The 17,616-nt window shown below is 40.4% G+C and overlaps 1 protein-coding gene across 1 annotated transcript in view; it reads right to left on the bottom strand.

Annotated features, from left to right (window-relative positions):
- SLC7A14 (solute carrier family 7 member 14) overlaps positions 1 to 16,882 on the bottom strand; it is an 83,911-nt gene extending 67,029 nt beyond the window's left edge. The window contains exon 1 of the mRNA XM_027876138.1: positions 16,554 to 16,882. Within this exon, the coding sequence (XP_027731939.1) occupies positions 16,554 to 16,857 (304 nt within the window). The 5' untranslated portion in view covers positions 16,858 to 16,882. The remainder of the gene's footprint in view (positions 1 to 16,553) is intronic.
- Between the last annotated feature and the right edge of the window lie 734 nt (positions 16,883 to 17,616).

Here is a 17,616-nt window from a genome sequence, read left to right as displayed (position 1 = left end):
GCAAACAACAACAAAAACATTAGATCATAAAAAGCTAATATGGTGGCAGGGAAGATCAAGACATAAACTCAGAAGAAGACAACAGTGTGAAAACCCCACATAAGCAAAGCCTCAAAGAAAAATGCTAACTGGATCCAAGCCCAACAAGAATTCCTGAAAGAGTTAAAGAAAGAGATGAGTGTTAGAGGAGATATTGGGGAAAATGATAGTGATGTGAGAAAATTATGAAATGAAAATTAACAGATTGGTAAAAAGGGTACAAAAATGCTGAAGAAAATAACACTTTGAATAACAGAATTGGCCTAATGGTAAAAAAGACACAAATTCACAGAAGAAAAGAACTCCTTAAAAAGCAGAATAGGTCAAATGAAAAAGAAGGTACAAAATCTCACTGAAGAAAATAATTCCTTAAACATTAGAATTGGGCAAGTTGAAGCAAACGAATCCATGAAATTTCAAGAAACAATAAAACAAAGTAAAGAAGAATGAAAAAAAGAAGAAAATGTGAAATATCTCATTGGAAAAACAACTGATGTGGAAAATAGATTGATGAGGGATAATTTAAAAATTATTGGACTACCTGAAAGCCATCATCAAAGAAAGAGCCTAGACATATTTCAAGGAATTGTAAAGGAAAGTTGTCTAAATATCTGAAATCCAGAGGGTAAAAAAAAACAAAACAAAAAACACAAAGAAATCCAGAGGGCAAAATAGAAACTGGAATAATCTGTTAATCACTTCCTGAAAGAGATACCAAAGTGACAACTCCTAGGAATATTATATCCACGTTCCAGAGCTCCTAGATCAAAGAAAAAATACTTCCACATAGCCAGAAAGAAACAATTCAAATATTAAACCACAGTCAGGATCATACAGTATTTAGTGGTTTTCATGTTAAAGGATCAGAGGGCTCATAATATGATATTCTGGAAGGAAGAGAAGCTAGGATTACAACTAAGAGTAACCTACCCAGCAAAACTGAGTATAATCCTACAAGGGAAAATTGGATATTTGATGAAATAGAGATCTTTCAAGCATTCATGGTGAAAGACTAGAGCTGAATAGAAATTTTGACATTTAAACATGATTCAAGAGAAGCATAAAAAGGTAAGCATGAAAGAGTAATCATAAGGGTCTCATTAAAGTTGATCTGTTTACATTCCTTTATGGGAAGATGATGCATGCAATTCCTAAAAACTTTATCATTATCAGGGTAGTTAAAACAAGTTTCCAAAAAAGAAGGGGTGACAAAGAGGGATGAATTGGGAGAAGGGGGAAGGGAGAGGTAGAATGAGGAGAATTTTCTCACATAAATGAGGTGCACAAGGAAGATCTTTTACAGTGGAGGGAAAAATGAGGAGGGTGATGGGCAATGCTTGAACTTCATTATCATAGGAACTGGTTCAGAGAGAGAAGAACACACACACACACACACACACTCAGTTGTGTTTAGAAATGTAACTTACCCAATAGGAAGTATGAGGAGAAGGGGGTAAGAGAAAGGGAGGGGATGATAAAAGGGAGGGCAGAATTAAGGGAGGCAGTGGTTAGAAGCAAAGCAGACTTTTGAGGAGGGACAGGATAAAAAGAGTCAGAGAAGAAATAGCAGAAATGGAATAAAGGGAAGTACACAACTAGAAGTCATAACTGTAGATATGAATGGGCTGATCGTACCCGTAAAAGGGAAGCAGATAGCAGAATAGATTAGAAATCAGAATCCAACAATATGTGGTTTACAAAAGACGCACTTGAAACAGAATGATACACAGAGAGTTAAAATAAAGGGCTGGGGCAGAATCTAACATGCTTCAGCTGAACTAAAACGGGCAGGAGTAGCAATGATGATCTCAGACAAAGCAAAAGCAAAAACAGACGTAATTAAAAGGGATAATCACAGAAACGGTATTTTGCTAAAACTGTATTTTACCATAGACAATGAAATCATATAAAAGCTTTTCAGCAAGTTTCTTTGATAAAGTTCTCTTTTCTCCAATATGTACTGAGTATAGAAGGGTCATTCCCCAATTGATAAAGTCAAAGCATATAAAAAGGCAGTTTTTAGAAAAAGAAATCAAAGCTATCTATTGTTGTTGTTTAGTTGATTAATCATGTCTGACTCTTTGTGAATCCATTTTCTCAGCAAAAATACTAGAGTGGTTTGCCATTTCCTTCTCCAGCTCATTTTACGTATGAGGAAACTGAGGCAAACAAGGTTAAGTGACTTGCCCAGGGTTATACAACTAGTAAATGTTTGAGGCCAGATTTGAACTCAAGTCCTTCTGACTTGAGGGCCAGCACTCTATCCACTGTGTCACCTAGCTGCCCTATCTATAGCCATGAAAAAATGCTTCAAATCACTGTTGATTAAAAAAATGCAAAAACTAAAAATAAATAAATTTTAAAAAAGAAAAAAATGCAAATTAAAATAACTCTGAGTACCACCTCACACCTATCAGAAATGACAAATGCTGGAAGGGAAGAAGGAAAAATAAATACACTAATGAACTGTTGGTGGAGTTGTGAACTGGTCCAATCATTCTGGAGAACAATTAGGAAATCTGCCCAAATACATTATAAATCCGTGCATACCCTTTGAGCCAGCCATACCACTACAAGGTCTGTAAACCAAAGAGATCAAAGAAGAAGGAAAAGGACCTCCATGTACAAAAATATTTATAGCAACTCTTTTTGTGGTGGCAAAGAATCAGAAATCAAAGGGATGCTCATCAATTGGGGAATGGCTGAACAAGTTGTGGCATATGAATGTGATATATTGCTGTTGTGCTGTGGGAATGACAAGGGGGGTGGTTTCAGAAAAACATGGCAAGACCTATATGAACTGATGCAAAGTGAAGTGAGAAGAACCAAGAGATCCTTATGCACAGTAATAGCAATGTTGTAACGATGATCAACTTTGAAAGACTTTGCTACTCTGATCAATACAATGATTCAAGATTTCAAAGGACTCATGAAAAAAATGCTATCCACTTCTAGAGAGAGAAGTGATGAACTGTCAGTGCAAATTAAACGATAATTTTCTCATTTTCTTTATTTTTCTTGCTTTTTTTTGAAAAATGGCTAATATGGAAATAGTTTTGCATGATTTCACATTTATAATTGATATCATATTGCTTGCCTTCTCAGTGGGTGGGGAACAAGGTGGGAGGGAAGGAGAGATTTTGGAACTCAAAATTTAAACAAAAAGTGTATAAATAATAAATAAAAATAAATACTTGTTATTGTGCCTCCTATGTGCTCTTGACACTAGTGATCCAAAATAAAAAACCTAGTGATCCTTGTCCTTAAGCAATTTACATTCTCCTGGATGTTGAGTGGCATTGTTGCATGTGAGAGAAGTTGAGGCTATCTGGGTCTGGCCCTTTCTCCAAGAAAAGCCGAAACTACTTGAAGCCAGTAAAGTTGTGGTCAGTCTAATTGACTGTTAGCCAAAAGACCAGTCTTTTCTACTCTTGTGATGCCCCAGATAATGCTACCCCTACTCACACCATGACAGGATACAGCTGCTTGGGATGGCTTTCACCACGTTCCCGTATCTCCATGTTGTTGTTGTTCAGTTTTCAGTCATGTCTGACTTTTTGTGACCTCATTTGAGGTTTTCTTGCCAAAGGTACCAGAGAGGTTTGCATTTCCTCCTCCAGCTCATTTTACAGATGAGGAAACTGAGGCAAACAGGGTTAAATGACTTGCCCAGAGTCACACAACTAGTAAGAGGCCAGATTTGAACTCAGGAAGATGGATCTTCCTGACTCCAGGCTCAGCACTCTATCCACTGTACCATCTAGCTTTGACCTATATCCATGAGGATTCTCTAACTAGAATGCTATTTAAAAGGGTGTCAATGTGAAATAAAAGTAGAAAAAATTTAAGCATGAAATGAAAGAGAAATGGAACTTTTAGGATAGCTGTTAAAATGCCTTCATTCTGAAAAATTGTATGAAAAGTAGAGTTTGAAAAAGTGTCAAAGTTACTCTCTTCTTCTGTCTATGTCCTTCATAGGTAGCCCTCTTCCCAAAATAAAAGGTGAACTTTTGAAAAATTTCTCATAAAAATACGAATTATTTTGGCATTGTTATTTGTTTTTTTTCCTTTCCCTTCTGAACTACAGGGCTGACTGTATTATCATGCTGATGGATTATCTATAGGAAGAGGGCTTGGAATTCACGAAGATCTCATCTATTTGTGTGACAGCCAGAGGGCTTTTTTTATTTTTAAGATATTAACCTGGATAGAATCCTGAATGGCTGACTTAAGAGATCCAGAGTTCATAGCCCTAAAGACACACACACACACACACACACACACACACACACACACACACACACAGCTACAGGTGGGACAAGACGAACATCAACTTTAATTGAATCATAGGGTTCAAGGCTAGAAGACAGCTTAGAGATTCTCTAGTTTCTCCCTCATTTTACAGATGAGGAAACTGAGATTCAGAGCTAAAGCAACTGACCCATGGTCACACAGTTCATAATTAGCAGAGTCAGATTTTGAATTCCAGTCTTCTGAATCCAAATTCGAAGATTTTTTCCTCTGTACCAAAAGAGGGCAAACCCAGATGTGTCTGGCTTTAGTTATTTAGTTACGTAGATGTTAGTTTTCAAGGTTGTAACTTGACCTAAGATCTTATATCTGTGAAACAGTGATTTGGGTTATACTGAATACGCCTGGATGACAGAAAAATTCTACCAGGACAAAAGAATCTACTGAAATGGAAACTTTCAAACGCACTCTTGTCTCTTTAGTTTTTTTCTTTTTTTTCTTTTTTGATGTTGTAAGTAAAAATTAGAACCAATAGGAGGAATCATCAGAAAGAGGAAATAAAACTCAACAGAAGAGAAGAAAATAGCCAATAGTATGCTTTGATCTGCATTCAAATTCCATAGTTCTTTCTTTGGATGTGGATAGCATTTTCCATCACAAGGCCTTTGGAAATATCTTAGATCCTTGTATTGCTGGGAAGGGTTAAGTTTATCAATATTAGTCATTGCACAACGTGGCTGTTATTGTGTACAACATTCTCTTGGTTCTGCTCACTTCACTCAGCCTCAGACCATACGAGTCTTTCCAGGTTTTTCTGAAGTCAGCCTGCTCATCATTTCTTATAGCACAATAGTATTCCATTATATTCATATACCACAACTTGTTCAGCCATTCCCCAGTTGATGGGCATTCTCTCAATTTCCAATTCTTTGCCACCACAGAAAGAGCTGATATGAATATTTTTGTACATGTGGGTCCTTTTCTCATTTGTATGATCTCTTTGGGATATAGCCTCTTTAGTTGTTTTCTCAACAGTTCTACCATTCTTTGGATAATTTTTCCTTGTCACACATATAGAAAGAGCTGGATTTGAAATAAGGAGGGTATGAGCTTAAGTCTCACATGCTTAAGTATGCATGTATGTATATATGTATGCATGCATGTTTTTGTCTTTGCAACTCAAGTGCCTATCACAGTACCCAGCATATAGTCGATATTTAGTAAATATTTGTTGACTTGGATTCAATTGGGAAGAATAACGGTTTTGGAGTTTGGGGAAATGGCTTTGAATTCTTGCTACTTTCTATATAACCTTCAGAAAGTCATTTAACTGCTCCCCTCCAGTTTCCTCACCTGCCAAATGAGAGATGAGACTGGATGACCTTTCTAGGTCAAAGCATTATGGTTTGGCAATTATTTGGGCTCCCTTATGCATACACAGCTTATTCTCAGGGATGGGGGAAGCCAGAATTCCTGAGCATTTGGGAAGAGATAGTTGAGGATTGGTGGATACACTCAGAAGTGCAGAATGAGGTTGACAAGTTGGTGTCAACATCTGGCTGCCATCATGAACCTTACCTGTCTCACAGTGAGAGGGAGCCCTGCAACACTTGTGCTATCAGAAATCACCACTAGAGAGAGCACATTTTACCATGATTGGGTACATTGCTGTCTCTGAGATGAGGAGATACATACAAATGAAAGATTATCATGTAGAAGAGAGGGGTGAGATAGCTTGGTCCCAGAGGATAGAGCTAGAAATTATGGGTGCAACTCAAACAAGGAAAGACTTCCAGACAATTATAGCAATCCAAAAGTGAAGTGGGCTTTCTTGGTGGTTGTGAATTCCCTCTTACCAGAGATTTTCTAACAGAGGCTGGATAACTGTCGGTTTGGTGGTGTTGTAGAGGGGTTTCCTTTTTAGTTTTCCATTGGATGGTGGCCTGTGAGGTCATCCTCAGCTCTGAGATTCTATGATTCTGTGTCTGATTCAGCCCATCTTCCCAAAGTTTCCATGGTGGAGGTCCTAGCTCCCTATGGGCTATAATAGTTTGAGGTTATTTTGAGTTGACTCCAGGGAGTCTCTCTATGGATTTTTGGGCAGGTAAGTGTTCTTATTTGAGAGTGGTGCATTTCTAAGCCCCACTGGGGTGTTTGCAGAGGGATCTAGACTCCTCTATGTCCTTGTACATTGCCATCTTCCCATAATCATCTCCCTAGATCGTTACTTATTCTCTTGCCATTGGCTATGGTCCAGACTCACTCCATCCTTTGTTGACTTAGGTGCTATGGGCTTGGCCAAGTGGCCTGCCCTGTGGCTTGGATCCTTCCCAGCTTGAATAGAATAACTAATTTACTGAAGTCTGGCAGAATCAAGAAAACATCAACAACAGGGGTCTCTCATTGCTTAGCCTGTCATCAAATAGGCCAACTGCTAGCAAACATCCCAAAGAGAAAAGAGAATCAAAGAATCACAGCTTCCCAGAGCTGAACAAGCCCTCAGTGGCCATCTAGGTTTGAGACCATCCATGCTTAAAGAAGAATCCACACTACGCACAGCTGACTAACGGTCAGGGAGACACTTACCTCCTTAGGCTGCCCATTCCACTTTGGGACAGCTCTCCACAAAGAGTTTTTCCTGATATAAAATCTAAATCTACCTTTTTGTCTTCTTCTCACTGTTCATCATTCTGTTCTCTAGGGCCAGGAAGAATGAGCCTAAACCTTTTCGATATAACAAGCCTTCAAATCCCAAAGACAGCCATCATGTAACATTCCCCCAGCTGCTTCTAGACTACCATCTTGTCAAATCACTTCACCAATCTGTCATGCTGGAATAACAGTTTTTTCTACCTTTCCTTGCAAGTGAGCCTAACCTTTAGGGGTATTCATAGGTAAAGATGTAGCTACATGGCTCAGTGGGTAGATTACTGGACATGGAGTCAGGAAGACCTGAGTTCCAATGTGGTCTTGGACATTTGCTAGCTGTGTGACTCCAGGCAAGTCACCTAACCTCTGTGTGCTTCAGTTGCCTCATCTGTAAAATGGGGATAATAATACCACCTACCTCCTAGGGTTACTGTGAAGATAAAATTAGATCATATTCCCAAATTACTTTGCCAGACTTAAAGAGTGCTGTGCAAATGTCAGCTATTATTGTTAAAGAGTTGGTAGAATGGGTTTTTTCTGTCTGTGTGGTGCTCCCATCCTTTAGCACTTACATGTGCTTTGACAGAGAGGGCTAATCACCCAATCAGTGCCTCAACTTGAGGAGGCACCCTGTCCTAGTGGAAAGCTCACTGGATCCAGAATTAGGAAAACCTGTGTTCAAATCCTGCCTCTGACGCATATTAGCCTCATGGCCAGGGGCAAATTACTTAGCTTTTATGAGTCTCAGTGTGTTCATCCACAATATGAGTAAATAACACCTGTGGTAGCCCCTTTACAGGGCTCAAGGGAGATAGCTGATCTAAGGTGCTTTTTGCAAATGTTAAAGTGCTTTTTATCAAGATCAGAGAGTAAGAACCGGAAAGGATTACTGAATCCAAGTCTTTAATTTTACGGATGAGGAAACTGAAGCCCAGTCTCTCAGGAAGAATGAACCCTGGTCCTCTGACTACAAATCCAGCCCCGATTTTCTCTTAACCTCTCACAGGCCTGGCTAGCAAGGTTTTGCCGTGATTATGATGTCTGGGACTACTCTAAGAATCAAAGGAAGAATCAATAGCTACATTTGGATGCTGTCCAAAGGTGGCAAGTGGTAGCTGACTTGGTCAATACCAGGCCAGTTTAGGAACAATAAACCTTTGAGGACTAGGTGTTGATTTTGGAAAAAGTAAACATTTCCTAAGCAGTCAGATATAATCCTTTCCTTATTACAGATCTGAAGGGATCTCAGAGGCATCTAGTTTAAATTTTTCATTTTACAGGTAAAGAAATCAAGGCCCAGGTTACCCAGGTAGTGAGTGTCAGTGGCAGGATTTGAACTCAGGTCCAATGTGGGCTTTAGCTGGTGCTCACCCCTTCCATTGAGCCTTCTTTTATTTTTGTCCCTGTCTTCTCTGAACTCCCTTAGTATTTATTTCATTTTTGTCTTTGTATCCAGGGCCTACCCCAGTGTAGGCATACAACAGGTGGCTAATATAGCACTCAATAGCATGTACCTGCAGAATAACTGTATGCAGAAAAATACAAAATAAACACAAGGTAGTTAAGGAGAATGGGCACCAGTAATTAGTAAATACTGCCTGATTAATTATCTGACTGGGCAAGAGAGTAGATGCTAGAAAAAACTATCATTAGTCAAGCACATTTAATGAGTCCTCACTACACTAAGGCACTCATTGTAATGGATGATATGGAAAATTTTAAAAAAGAAATAAGAAAAAGCATAGAGCCTAGCTTTTCCAAAGAGGGAATCCCTCAGAATACATTAAGTTACTCAACTTTTTTCATTCATAGGATCTTAGATCTAGAAGGGACCTTGGAGAGTGCTCGTCCCTTCATTTTACAGATAAGGAAACTGAGGCCCATGAAAGATGAGTGGCGTGCCCAAGATCACATGGATGGAAAGCATCAGAGGTGAGATTGAAACCCAGCTCCTCTGACTTCAGACCCAGGGCTCTTTCCCCTATATCATGCATCTTTGCCATCCATGCCATGCTAAATTCACTTTCCAATTAGAGTGGTTTGAAGATCTTGCAAAAATTTGTATTAAAAATAGCTGTTCACGGCCTCTGGACCTATAATTGACAGAGCAGGTATTCCATCCTACCAGGACATCAATCCAGCACCCTAGATGAGATGGTGATTCTCTTAATAGCAACCTTTTCTCTACCTGTGACAGGTGATGGACATATGTGTTGAGAAGCCTCTTTCCATGCCTTGATTTACACGTAGCTGGAAGAAAGAACTCCCTGGAATGAGTTGAAGTGGTAGCATGAGGGGGTCTCCTCAAACAAGATGTGTCTGATTCTCTCCTGGCTACAGAGAAAAGGTGGCGGGGGGGGGGGGGTTTCTGGTGGACAGAGGCCTTTGGAAGGACCAGCATCACTGAGTCTGAAAGGCACAGTTGAGATGCTGTCCCCAAGAGCTGTAGAGCTGTTGGACTACGTGCAGTTCCTTGATTGCTGGGAGAGGCCTTTGAAAAGTGAGACTGAGATAGAAACCCAATGACCCACCAGGCTCCTGGGGTCCAGTGCCCACATCCTGCCTCAGCTTGGCAAGTACTTGGAACAAGCAAACAAGACAACTCGCTGTTAGGCTATCTAAATAATCTCTGTTTTTTAAGACAACAATCTTGCTGCTATGAGAAAACAACCCAAGACGAGTAGCCAGAACACTGAGAACCACGTTTAAACAATGCGGGAGCCCCAGGACAAACCTCTTGGAAGGGAGACTCTTCCCATCCCAAACCTTAAGGTCAGTGCATGGAAGAGAGGGGCAGGTCTTTGTTCTGTACCCTCTGATGCCCACACCATTTCCTCCAGGTCTTGAGGGATTTGAACTTATTGTAGGCTCAGCTCAGCAAATGGATCAACCACTTTAAAGAAAGTTAAGAGATGGGGATTGCCCATTCCTAGGGCAGGGTAGCTTGGGCTTTATCCCAGGATGCCAACATCTGGTAAGAGGACTGCCCTTCATCCCTGTGTCAGACTTCTGACTAGCTATCCCTGGGTTAGATGGCATGACTGCCACCAGGATCCCTTGCTTTGGTGCCCCTTTCCCAGGGTTCACCTTTCCCTAACACCTTCCCCTTCCCCCACTGTACCTTTCCTCCCACTGTTTCCTAGAGTTGAAAAGTTGGGTGAATGTGGATTGTAATTCATGCCATGGGGACACAGGCTCTGCTTTCTCGGGAATGGGCCACACCCAAAGCAAGGCAACTATACCTGACAAAGGTAGACTGTCTTTTCACTCCATGTCATGCCACTGGGCTTAGGGACCCACTCTCTACCTTTCATGTTGCAATGTTCCGGGTGCACTAATGAAGGTGGGATCTTGAAGCTTTCCCCTCCCCTATTCTCCAGCAGCCTCCAGCTGCCTTCCTGTGAGATACAAGGCATCATGGTCCAGGTCTCTGTTCAGGTCTACCCCACAGCTAATTTACTCCAGGCACCAGAATTCCTAGTTAGGCTCTGATTATAGCAGGAAATAAAAATATGAAACAATAATTCAGCCCCCCAAACTCAGAAATAATGCTCTGACATAGTCACTGCCCCCATTCAATCCCTCATCACTCCTCACCTGGCCTGGACTACTGCAATAGCCTCTGACTCATGTCCTTGCCTCAAGTCTCTCTTCTCTTTAGTCCCTTCTCCACATAGCTGCCAGAGGGAGTCCTGACCCTGTCACTTCCCTGCTCAAGACATTTCTAGAGCCTCGAGAATGAAATACAAATTCCTCTGGTAGCTAAAGCTTTTTAAAATATGACTCCAGTGTCCCTTTCCAGGCTGATTACACATTATTCCTCCCCCTTTCATTCTCTGGGCCTGTCAAATTGGCCCTTTTACTCTTGCCTGGGCATGGCATTCTCTCCAAGCCTTTGAACAGGCTTTCCCCTATGCCTGGATTACGCTCTCTCATCTGGACTTTGGAATCACAAGCTCCCTAGTGCACCTTTCCTGATCCCATTAGCGGTGAGTGATTTCTCCTTTCTCCCATTACTCTAGGTTTACTTTGTATGTATCTTTAGTTTAGTCAGCCAACAAGCACTTAATAATATTTATTTAGTCTGTGCCACACACTGTGGTAAGTGCTGGGAGTAAAAGAAAGGCAGATCCACGGTTTCTATTTACTTGTCTGTATACACACTGTGTATGTGTGTGTACACAAACATATGTGCATATGCATGTGCACATAGGTGTATATGTGCCCTTATATATACACATATGTATATGTGTGAATGTATGTATGTAGCTGTCTACAAGTTATATCCCCCAGCAGGATACACTGTTTTCCCCCCTAATGTTTGTATCTCCATTGCCTGAAACCTAGTGGAGCTCACTAAATGGTTGTTGGATTGAATTGAACAGTGGAGCCTGAAGTTTATGTATATATACATATATATATATATATATATGTATATACATATGTATATGTATATATGTATATATATGTATATATATGTATACACACACAGAGGTATGCATGTATGTACACACATGCACATATGCATATACACACATGTATATGTATTCATATATACACATGTATATACACATATATACGCACATACATATGTATGCATACACACACGTATACATACATACCTATGTATGTATTTTAGGAAGCTTAGAGGCTTTGTTTAGACTCAGATAAAATTCTTGCTCTTCTCAGAGGAAAAGAAATCCATGTGCTACCAATGGGCCACTTGGTTTGAATTCCCAGGTCATCAAACTTCTGGTGCATGCTCCCTTGCAGGGATCTGCCTGACTCCACATTCACCCAGAGACTCTCTGAGCTTCAGTTTCCTCCTCTGTAACATGAAGGAGGCGGACAAGGTGATCTCTAGTCTTAGTGCCTCCCCTCTGATACTACCACCAGTTTATCCTATCTTTATCTTGTTCGTATAGAGTTGTTTGTATATTGTCTCCCCCATTAGACTATAGACTCCTCAAGGGCAACGTCTGGTTTTTGCCCTTCTTTGTAGCACTAGTGCTTAGCATAGTACCTGGCACATAGTAGGTGCTTAATAAATGCTACTTGACTGAGTGACTGCCTGGGACATTTCATACCCAAAGCATATGATCTATATGGGATTCTTTGATGTATATGATATTCTTTCATCGAAAAGAAGATCCAATTCATGATGTATCTTTCTGACAGGAGACAACATCTAATGGATGAAATATTTTTCCTGTCAAAGGAAATAGATACTAATAAGCCAGGCAGTCAAGGCAGACTTGTCTAGGGTCCTTTGACCTAAATCTTGTAAATGTAAAATCTTTGTTATAGAACCTATAAATTCTTCAGTTTATGGGGCTCCTTCATGAGAAAACTCCCTCTGTCAAAACAGACCAGCATCTTCTGTACAATGGAGGGTTTTAAATGACCTGGGCTCTGTGAGTTGTTCTTTCTTTCTTTTTCTTTTTTTATATTTTGATAAGCTGCATTTCAGTATAACTTGTTTCCTTTGTAATTCTACATATTTTATTTTGTGCATTTAAAAACATTTTTTCAGAGAAGGGGTCCATAGGCTTCAACAGACTGCCAAAAGGGTCCAGGACACAAAAAAGGGGTGAGCTCTGTCTTAGATAATTCTCTGAGAAGTTATGGACTTGCTCAGGGTCACACAACCAGTATGTACCAAATCGAGACTTGAACTCAGGTCTTTCTCTCTATCACATGATCTTATCTCCCATGGAATTGCAGATTATTAGAATTAGAAGCTGGTTTTAGAGATCAGCATGGGGTGGTAATCTTTGTCTACAAACAATGATGTCTTTACTACATAGACTTAGACCTTTACAAAATTTCCCTCTTTAAGTTCAAATTGCATAAAATTCAGTTATGCTCAGTCACATTCAACTCTTCATAAACAGATTAATTTGCAATAAAAGAAAATACAGAAAATCATCAATCAGTATGCTGTGGGTGGGGAGTAGGAATTCTCTGGTTAATTGAAGATTAAGTAGGAAATTATTTTTTGTTCCAACACTTGTTCAAAGCCTTTCAGAAACCTTGCCTGATTTAGAAAGCCCAGGGTGATGAATATATTTGAGTCTTTGCTTGTTGGGTGAAGATCCTTGTAGGTTGTAGGTTGAAGAGCTTTGCAGGATACTGGAGATATCCTGAGACTGAGCTCAGCGTGCACCCTCTCTGAAATCTGTTGTTTCTGTGTATGTTCAGTGTGACGTTAGGTTCAGGAAGCTCTGAATTCAAGTCTCACCTCCAATATATACTAACTATGTATCCCTAGGCAAATCACTTAATTGCTTAGTGCTCTAAGCAACATTTTAAGTTACAAAGCAGGTACTCATCTGCAAGGAACTGGGTTTTTATTGAGGGCTCTCTATTTCAATAAAAGCACAGGCCAATCTCTACCCTGCAATGAAATCCTTGGTATGGGTTTACTTGTTTTTGTTTTTGGTGATCTGCTTTTCTCTAGGAGTCAAATGTAGCATTAATATGCTGTTGACAATGACTTGGTCCAGCTCATTTAGAAAAGTTTTTGAAACTATGTTCCCAAAGTCACCCAAATGTTCATATCTTTTGACCGATTTATAACAATACTGGTCTTTTACTCCAAAGCATAAAGACAGAGGGAAAGGTGACTCTGTGTGTGTGTGTGTGTGTGTGTGTGTGTGTGTGTATCAAAACATTCATAGCAGTATTATTTGTTGTAGCAATAAAACTAAGCCAGAAACAAAGTGGATGTCCATTGATGGGGGAATGGATGAAGAAATTATGGTACATGAATGCTAAGCATATTATGGCACTGTAAGAAATGAAAAATATGAAGAATTCAGAGAAACTTAAGATTTGCATGAACTGATGCAAAGTAAGCAGCGGCAGGGGAATAATTTTCTTGACTACAATAATGTAAAGGAAAAAAAAACATCCTAATCCATTCAATGATAATCTTTCCTCTGGAGAACTAGTGAAGAAACATACATCCTTCTTCTTGGTAGGGAAGGTGAGCTACAGGTGCAGAATGATAACTATGTTCTTCAGACATAAACAGTGTGTTAGTTCATTTTGTTTAACTTTAATTATTTGTCACACAGGTGAGTTTGGTCAGCAGGGGATGGCGCTGGGAAATGACAATGACTTGGAAAATCACCAATAAAACACTGAGAAAATAAACATTGAGTATAACCAAGCATGTGCTGAAGCCAGCTCATACAGTCTCACTGGAGATGATCACCAAAGTTTCAGTGTGAGTATTTACATCTCAGAAGCCAGAAAACACTACAAACCAGAGTTTGAGTAAGTAGTTTTTTATCTAGACTTTAGAAAGTGATGGAGAAAGGGTTACTAATTCAGATTATGTCTAAAAGTGTGTGGTTTCCCCTCCCTTTGCTTTTCAGAGATGTGGTTGGTAAACATTTACCTGCACTATCCCTGAATACAGGTAAAGCCCTGGGTAATTTAGTGTTCTGGTCAATTGTGCTCTCACTGTACAAAATCTACCCTCCTTGGTTTTGACATCAATTGTTAGGAAATGTTTCTGGAACCCTATTTTTGAGCAACCTTAAAGAACCTTGTTAAATTTTTTCTTACTCTTGATAGCCCCAGAACCTTTGTCAATCCTAGATTCTGATGGTACAGAAACATCATTAGGATGTGAGCTTTGCTCTCTGACCTCAGACTTTAAGAAAAGCCCAGGCACCCTTGACTTACCATTGCCCTTTAACAAAAGGGATTCAGACAATGCTGCGTCTAGGCACACGTTAAAATGTGTTATTTGTTCCCATTGCTCTGAAGAACTCTTAAAAAATTGGAGAAGAGTGGCACATGATTAATAGAGAAGCAGCAGAGAGTGGAAATGAGTATTCATAAAAGCCAAGCGAGAAAGGATGGGCACATCACCAAGTGAAATTCTTTGATATCTTGAAGGTAGCATCCCACAGGTTTTATCTTTATCCTTACTTAAAACTCTGAAAATCAGAAATTTCTCTCTTTTCCCAGTTCAGGAAATCAAGGTCAGAGATCTAGGCCTGGAAGGGACCTCAGAAGTTATCTAGCTAGCCAACCCTATTTTACAGATAACAAGCCTGAGTCTCAGAGAGGTGAAGAGAATTGCCCAAAGTCACACATGCAGTAAGCGTCAGAAGCAGGATTTCAATCCATGTCCTCCGACTGCAGAACCTATTCGCTTTCCACTAGGCCACACTGTTATAAGCTGTTTACTGACATTAGTCTTCATGGTTTGTGGTTAATGAAGTCACCAGTCTTTTAGAAAAAAATTTTCATTGCCTTAGACATTTAATAGCTATGTGGCCCTAGGCAAGTCACCTGACCTCTATGCCTCACTTTCCTCATGTGTAAAATGGTGGGGGTTATTAACAGGACCCACCTCCCAGGGTTGTTGTGAGGATCAAAGGAAATAACATATGAAAAGCTTTGCAAACCTTAAAGCAATACATCGGTGCTGGGCTACTGGAGTGGAGCCCTCCCCTGTCTCCAGCAATGTGGGACCAGTTGCTGTCCATATGGATTGCTGTTCATATTCTTTGACCATTTGTCAATTGGGGAATGACTTATTGAAAATTTGAAGCAATTCCTTCTATATATTGCAAACGAGATCTTTATCAGAGAAATTTGGGTCCAAAACTATGCATATTTTTATAACACTTTGTTTTTATTTTCATTGCAGGCAAGGTGAGGAGAGAAAAGAAATACTCGTAATAAAAAAGGGGGTGAGGGGCAAGCATCTAGGTGGTGTTGTGGATAGAGCACAGGCCTGAAGTCAGGAAAACTCATCTTCCTGAGTTCAAATCTGGCCTTAGACATTTACTAGCTGTGTGACCCTGGGCAAGTCACTTAATCCTGTTTGCCTCAGTTTCCTTGTCTGTAAAATGAGCTGGAGAAGGAAATGGCAAACCACTCCAGTGTCTTTGTCAAGAAAACCCCAAAAGGGGTCATAGAGAATTGGATATGACTGAAATGACTGAACATCAACAAATTGAAAAAAATAACTGTACTTCATTATAATTTGTTTCCTTTGTATTTTATTTTATGCATTTAAAAACGTCATTCATAGAAGGGCCCTAGGTTTCATCAGACTGCCCAAGGGGTCCACAGCACAGAAAAGGTTAAGGTGCAGAGAAACACTTGTAGGGGGTGCTGTAGGGAAATTCTTATTCATTATGGATAGAGTTAGAAGGACACTGAGGTCCCTTGGCTCTGTGAAATTCTGTGAATTTGAATATAAGTTCTTTGAGGGGAGGCATGTTTTCATTATGCCTTTCTGTACCCAGCATGTAGCAAAATATCTGGTGTGTAGTAGGTGCTCAATAAACGCTTTTTGAATTGAACTCACATAGTAACTACTTAATAAATGCTTTTCATTCATTCACTCACTCACTCATTCATTCTGTGAAGTGCCATTCAGAATGGCTTTACTCTTTGCCATCTTATTTCTTAGCCCCCTCTACTCTGCCTCTGCTATCTCATCACCCTCAGCTCTGGGAGGGCAATGGGAACTGATGGACCAAAGTGAGTCTCTGAGGACGGCAGACTTCCCTTGGGATTCCCCTGGCCCCCACCTCCCTACTCTGCCTCCTCCACAATGTTGACCCCAAGGCTGAGATGCTCACCTGATAAGATAGAAGCCACAGCTGCAATGATAAAGGACACAATGACACCAGGTCCTGCCATCTCCTTTGCCACCAGCCCAGATACCACATACATGCCAGTGCCCACACAGCTGCCAACCCCAAGGGAGATGAGGTCCACCGTGGTGAGCACCTGGGCCAACTTGGTCCCATGAGATGTGGTGCTTCCAGTGCCTTCCAGCATCGACTCCACGGGCTTAGTGCGAAGGATCCTGGAGTGCAAGGCATACCAAGCAGCCCCCCACTGCACCCGCCGGGGGTCCAGAGAGGCAAAGAAGCCACTCATTGTGACGGAGAAGGATGGAGGCAGATGCCAGCTGGCTGGAGAGATTGGCGGGCTTAGTCAATGGCTCAGGAGCTTATCAACTTCAAGGGAGGAGAGACTCTCAGAAAAGATCCAGGGGGTCCCACAGCCACATGCTTTAGTCACAAGCTTCCTCCCTTCCCTGAAGCTTAGAGTCCTGTGGGAAACCCTAGAAGAAAAAGGACAAAAGAAAAGGATGAGTGAGATCTAGTGGAAACAACAATTGGGTCTGAAGAACAAAGGTATAGTGGAAGGAACAATGGGGCCAGAGGACTGTGGTTCAGTCTCAGCCCAGCCCAGGGCCATAACTAGGGTATGGCCATTGGATCTTTGCTCCTGGGCGCTGAAATTCAGAAGGCCCTGGTGATACTTACATTCATTTAGCCATACAGAAACAAATGAACTCAGCAGGTAGTTAGCAAGAATAATTAGTTAATGTTACAGACTTTGAATTAAAAAAAATATATGTATGTGTGTGTATGTGCTAAATTTAACAAGGTAATTAACAAAATTGCTCTATTTGTGTTCCCTCCTGAATCTTTTAATTGCTTTTGCTAAGAAAAAGTTTTATTTATATTCTTTTTTTCCTGTTTATTACTATCTCCAACTCATCTTCCTTTATCCCTTCAGTAGAAGCCTTCACTTGTAACAAATATGCATAATCAAATAAGACAAATGAACACACACACACACACACACACAAATGATTATTGGCTAAAACAAGGAATTAGAAGATGTTAT

Source organism: Vombatus ursinus, unplaced genomic scaffold, assembly GCF_900497805.2.
Source record: "Vombatus ursinus unplaced genomic scaffold, bare-nosed wombat genome assembly UNPS02014810.1, whole genome shotgun sequence".
Lineage (NCBI taxonomy): Eukaryota > Metazoa > Chordata > Mammalia > Diprotodontia > Vombatidae > Vombatus > Vombatus ursinus.
This window is presented reverse-complemented; position numbering and strand designations above follow the sequence as displayed.